This window comes from Anneissia japonica, unplaced genomic scaffold, assembly GCF_011630105.1.
Source record: "Anneissia japonica isolate Jap-2015-1 unplaced genomic scaffold, ASM1163010v1 scaffold15882_len16562_cov112, whole genome shotgun sequence".
NCBI classification, from domain to species: domain Eukaryota; kingdom Metazoa; phylum Echinodermata; class Crinoidea; order Comatulida; family Comatulidae; genus Anneissia; species Anneissia japonica.
Window position 1 is genome coordinate 8,380 of NW_022743901.1, and position 6,093 is coordinate 14,472.

General features: G+C 34.6%; 1 protein-coding gene across 1 annotated transcript; it reads left to right on the plus strand.

Moving 5' to 3' along the window:
* Positions 1-665: 665 nt before the first annotated feature.
* On the plus strand, positions 666-4,543 carry LOC117119544 (glycine amidinotransferase, mitochondrial-like). The gene is made up of 4 exons (XM_033264367.1): positions 666-1,857; positions 3,152-3,283; positions 3,382-3,610; positions 4,317-4,543. The coding sequence occupies exons 1-4, from the start codon at positions 1,687-1,689 to the stop codon at positions 4,541-4,543; spliced, it is 759 nt and encodes a 252-aa protein (XP_033120258.1). The 5' UTR covers positions 666-1,686.
* Positions 4,544-6,093: the final 1,550 nt, after the last annotated feature.

A 6,093-nucleotide genomic window follows, 5' to 3' on the forward strand; every position in this document is an offset into this window, starting at 1 on the left:
ATATATATATGCCTATATTTACTGTTTTGATGTTATTTTTTTTGTTGATGTGTAAGTTTTAATTGGAAGGGTAAGAAGTGTACATGCGGAGAGAAGAGGAGTACTTTGAATGTTGTTTATGAAAATAAAGGAAGATAATATGTTTCATGGAATAACATTTAAATTTCCATGAAAGGAGGGAATAGAGGAAGGGATTAATTTATATATATATAGTATAGGTAAATATTACTGTTTACTAAGAAAGATTGTATTATATTTCAGAAAATCTTTGGCAGTATATGTCAAGTTTTGACACGGTCGAGAAATACTCAGTCTTTCGGAAAACAGAAAGCCCAAGTTGCTAAAAGCCCAGTTTGCTCCTTTAATGAATGGGATCCTTTAGAATTGAGAACGCCACCGTTCCAGAATTAACGCCAGAAATCTAGGTAGGCCGGTCATGAATGCTAAATCTGTTCATAGACTCTGTGACCGATTATCGGAAAACTTTAAACTTCATTTCCGCCTGTACTTTGCTTGACGATGCATGCGCTGGCGTATGCGGAATGTTAGGCTGCATTTTTTGAACAGATCTTCAATTCCCGATAGTTTTCGGTGACAGCCACGCTGTAGAGAAAATGCAGCGTTTATTTTTTATTTATTTTTTTTTTTTTGGAGCAAGGCTTAACTGGCATCAGACGCAACCACAGCTGCAAGCTGGTGTTGATGCAAATAAAGAAAACGAAAGACGTCCATTCCATTTAATTTAACTGTAATTTCTTTCTATTGTGAGCAAGATAAGCTGCGTTAGGCATGCGAGCTGCTAATTCATGGCTTAACCTTTTACACAGTGGTAACTTCTTGAGATGAAAAGCTATGTTAGCACTCCCACACACTCAAAAGTAAGGGGACCTAATCTATCGACGAATACGATGGCCCTACTGACTATGGGAACCAATGACACAAGGGTGGTTATGGTTTTGATTGTGTTGGTCTGTAAAAACGTCATAATATAGTAACTCTGTTTCTTTCTAATTCTTTACTTGAGGCTGTCGTCCCCGAAAAAAGTTGGATTTTTTTTAAAGAGAACACATGAGGAAGGCTTCGTTAGAGATTCCGGAGTTTTGCCGAATTTTTGAACACGAAAGAGTGAAGGTTCAACGGCCAGATGTACTTGACCATTTGAAATCGTATTCCTCGCCTGATTTCAGCTCGACAGGTAAGTAAACTGACGGCCTGACAAGTTCATTCAAATGCTAATAGGACAATAGTATATTAGAATTGAATATGCATTTTTATTGTTGGTGCCGCACAGTAGTGTTGGGTCTGAGATATATCTGGCCTTAAAAATAAGGGGTTTTGTATCAAGGTTATCGCGAGCAGCAACAAAATGTGGCTCGCAGGTTACACTTTGCCAATGTGGGAGTTAATGAATTAACATCCTACCTTGCCTTATAAGGTATCGTCATGACACATTCGACGCTGTCAATTACGAATTCAATGGTTGTCAAGTGTTAATGTGTGTTGGTGTATTCACATGACAAGTGGTAGATTGTATTCATAATCTCTGTTCAATTATGATTATAATATTTCTGTTTTACATGTATTTTTTTACTGTACTTAATAAAGAGTGGTACATAAATACAGCCATTCCCAAACCAATAAGATCGTTAAAAAAAAATATGTTGGTATGTAGGATTGTATTCAGCGATGCCACGTGATCTTCTGTTTGTGGTGGGTGAGGAAATCATTGAAAGTCCAATAGCATGGAGATGTTGTTTCTTTGAGTATCGTGCATACTGCCGTTTGATGAAAGAATATTTCAGAGAGGGCGCCAAGTGGACAACAGCCCCTAAACCACAAATGAGCGATGAGCTTTTGGTAGGTACTATAATATGATGTTTTGCATTAGGTTTTACAGTAGATGTTTCTATATAGAGCCTTTCAATTTAACATTTTCTTCTAATAAAAATTGTTAAATGTGGCGTGGTGTTGCTGTTTCACTGTTACCAATGCGCCATCATGTACTTGCACTGCACATGTTACCAGCGGCCAGAATAGAAACTCTCTTGTAGGGTTCATGGTGAGAGTTTTTATGGCTTAGTATGGTACAAAATGTGCTTTTAGACCACAATATTAAGGATTGGCATTAAAAATAATGTCATTTGGATAGACAAATAATTTTTATATTTTTGATCTGAAGACTTAGTCGCGTGCGTCGGACGATAGGGGATTTAGGCCTGTCGGACGGGGGAAAATTCCCCCTGTCCCTGCTCACTCCACCACTGCTTAGGACAAGGATGTCAAATGACAAGTGACAGAAACAAATTTTGTTTATGGAATCAGATGTACCACCAACAATTGGAAAAATAATCATAGAGATGATATGGAAAAAGCACAAGTTCTATCAGTAATGCAGGATCGTTAGGCAAAAAGGTAAAAGAGAAAGCGAAACTGCCCAAAGAAGCAGACTTTTGGGGTATAAAATGATGATGATAATCTGTCTATACTGAGGAATTTCTTCAAGGTCTTTCCAACTTTACATGGTTCTCTTTATTTCTTTCGGTGCAAAGAGTTGTTGGTACTTGTCTAAATGTTTCTTTCACTTTCCCTGGAAATATGCTTTGCTAGAGTTTTCCGATAGACTCATTCAGCTCCATTTTCTTTAGTTCTGAATTAGAATTTTTATACAAAATTTACTTCTATTGTATCTGGTCACCAAAATGGTGTTTACACTCATATGCGAAAACAGACTTGACACACTGGAATTAAAAAAGACAACTCTATTGACCTTTTCTTTGACAGTTATGGATGTTTTTTGTAAGAAAATTTGTAAAATTGTATAAGATGAATTATTGTTACTGTTATTATTATTATCATTATCATTATTATTATTCTTATTATTATTATATTAATCATCTTGCCATATTTTAATGTTTAATATTTTAATCCATTCTGTAAGTGGCGGGTTTCCCGCTGTAGAATGAGAGTATAAATAAATATATAAATTTTTAAAAAGTGGATTGTGTCATTATAGTTTAATATTCTTTTTGCAAAATATATTGATGCAAGTCCAACACAACAACTAACAAACGTAAATCAATGGTACACTAATCTTGGTCAGAGTTTGAACTCGGTTATGAATTGTAATATTTATTTATTAAACCTTTTATAGGGTTATATTGGATCCCATGAGAGACTAGAATTACCAGCTAGAGGTCAATTTGTGACGACAGAATTTGAACCTTGCTTCGACGCTGCTGATTTTGAACGTGCTGGAAAGGACATTTTTTGCCAGTTAAGTAACGTGAGTACTATATTGTTTTACTGTTATAGGCCTATAATAAATCACTTTTCAATAAAACGTTTTACTGAGGATACCAATCTTGTTATTTACAATCTCAGACAACAAACCGAATGGGTGTTGAGTGGCTTCGACGTCAAATTGGTGATGACTATACAATCCACATTGTACAATGTGTGGACGATGCTCCGATGCATATAGATGCGTCCCTGTGCTTATTGAGACCTGGTCTGGTTTTAGTCAACCCAGAAAAACCTTGCTATCAGATAGAGCTGTTCTCAAAGGCTGGGTGGGATGTTGTTGAGGCACCTCATCCAGTAACACCAAGCGGTATATTAAAAGATATATCAAATGAATATAATGATGAATTATATCCGAATATGCCTTGTAAAGACTTTTTAGAAGCCAGTCATATTGTTTTTGGTTTTTACATTTTGAAATTGTTGATCTTTTTATCTTGTCTTAATTTCAAATTGTAAATAATCTTTTTTTAAAAAAAATTATTGCTGTTCTTCCTTTTAGCAATTGAATGTTTCGTTTGCAGGATTCTAATGGAAATACGTTTCTTTGAAACCTTTTTGGGCTATTCCTTGCTTTCTGAGTTTTTAATTGTATTTGCTTTTCCTTGTCTTGTCTTCATTGTTTTTGTATTTTACTCTGATTGCTGAATAAATACAAAATCAAATCAAATTGCTCTTGTAACTTTCATAATGATTTTGAGAATTTGAAGAAGAAACTTGAGAAGAAGTGATATTATGATTGTATTATGATTGTTTTTGTGGTTATGACAGTGGCTGTGATTGTCACTGTGATTTTGATTTGACTGTGCTGTGTCTTTTGCTGTTGCTGTCTTTTTTTCGTTGCCATCATTGTTGCAGTGAACGTCATTGCTACATTATCATAATATTTTCTATTGTCAGTACAGTACAGTGTCAGCGCCATCATTATCTGTTTCAGTCAATAAAACGAACACAAATTTCAGTGTAATTTATACAAATATATTTCTATAAGACTTTCTTCTGTGCACCTTTTACAGATCACCCGATGTGGTTTTCTTCAACATGGCTGTCAATGAATGTTCTGATGTTGGACCATAACCGGGTGGTAGTAGATGCAAACGAGATTCCTACTCAAAGACTTTTCGAGAACCTTGGTATGGAATGCATCAAAGTTGATTTGCGTTTTGCTGGTTCTCTAGGAGGTGGCAGTCATTGCTGGACTTGTGACGTCAGACGAAACGGTTCTTTAGAATCATATTTCTAAAATCTTCACTATATTTATGCTGTTGGATATAATTAATTGTATTTTATTTAATACTTTGAGAATATAATATGAAATAAATAATATATAGAATTTTTGACCTCTGGTAATTTGTACTTAACATTTGTTCATATTTGTGAAGCTTAATTACATTACACACACTTTATCACAAATAATAAACAAGACTACATATTTTGTTTTAACTAGTAAAAATATTTTCACACACAAAAGTAAACAAATAAATATTACAAGTTAGTTACTTGTTCTATTTGTTTATTACATATTATTGTGTATTGCTTACGTGTTTGCTTATTAATTATTATTGTTAATTTCATATATATTTTATTCGGATAAGTATTATACCGAAAGAAAGCAAACAATTTGCCAACAAAAATTGTGTTAAATGAAAGCCTAAAAAAATAATAGTGAATTTAATCATTTTCTAGAGAGTTTCCAGCTATGTTTGACAAAAAGTAAAAGATACACGAAACAAGAACATTTCATTCATCAATTTAAACATACAAAGTTCAGTTAGTAGACCAGTGGGACAGGGGCGCCGAGATGCGGGAGAGGGCAGGTCTTTCCCTTTGGGTAGAACTGGACCACGGGGTTCTAAGCACAATTTGTCGAGAAGTAAAAGAAATCAAATTTAATGTTTACATAATATGACACTACACAAATCCGCTTTTCTGTATTTATTAGAATTGTAGCAATAATAGTAATCATAATAATATAGATACTATATTTTTGTATATGTCGTTACTTTTATATTCTTTGTTTGTAATTGTATGAAATCATTGAAAGTCCAATAGCATGGAGATGTTGTTTCTTTGAGTATCGTGCATACTGCCGTTTGATGAAAGAATATTTCAGAGAGGGCGCCAAGTGGACAACAGCCCCTAAACCACAAATGAGCGATGAGCTTTTGGTAGGTACTATAATATGATGTTTTGCATTAGGTTTTACAGTAGATGTTTCTATATAGAGCCTTTCAATTTAACATTTTCTTCTAATAAAAATTGTTAAATGTGGCGCCCGGTTCAGTTTCTACGATGGCCCATAAGGGACACACTACAAACAAAAAGAAATGCAAAAAAAAAAAAGGATAAAGAAAAGAAACGCTGCAAACAAAAATAAAAATCACCAGCAAACCAAAAAGAAAACGCTGCAAAAAAAAAGGAAACGCGCATTTCATATTCATGACGACAGACAGGAGCCAGATGTACATCAGTGGACGGAATAAAGCCATGTATCTGATGTACATTTTTTTAAGCTTCGTGATGGTGTGCTGAGAAGTGTCAGGCATTAATCCTAATCCAGGGGGTTCCGCCCCTGTATAAATTTATTTTATTTTTACAAATAAGTACTTTAAATGGAATATAAAATTGAAAGTATTTCTTAACACAGGCTAAATTGGAAACGTATATTTTTCGGGAGGGTGCGGGCAACCCTTTTCCAACTTCCTATCGTCGAATTCCAACGCTAGCACGTCTCACTTTGTACTGGTGCCCCAAGTTCACACATTCCTGGTTCCGCTACTCTATGAATTATTC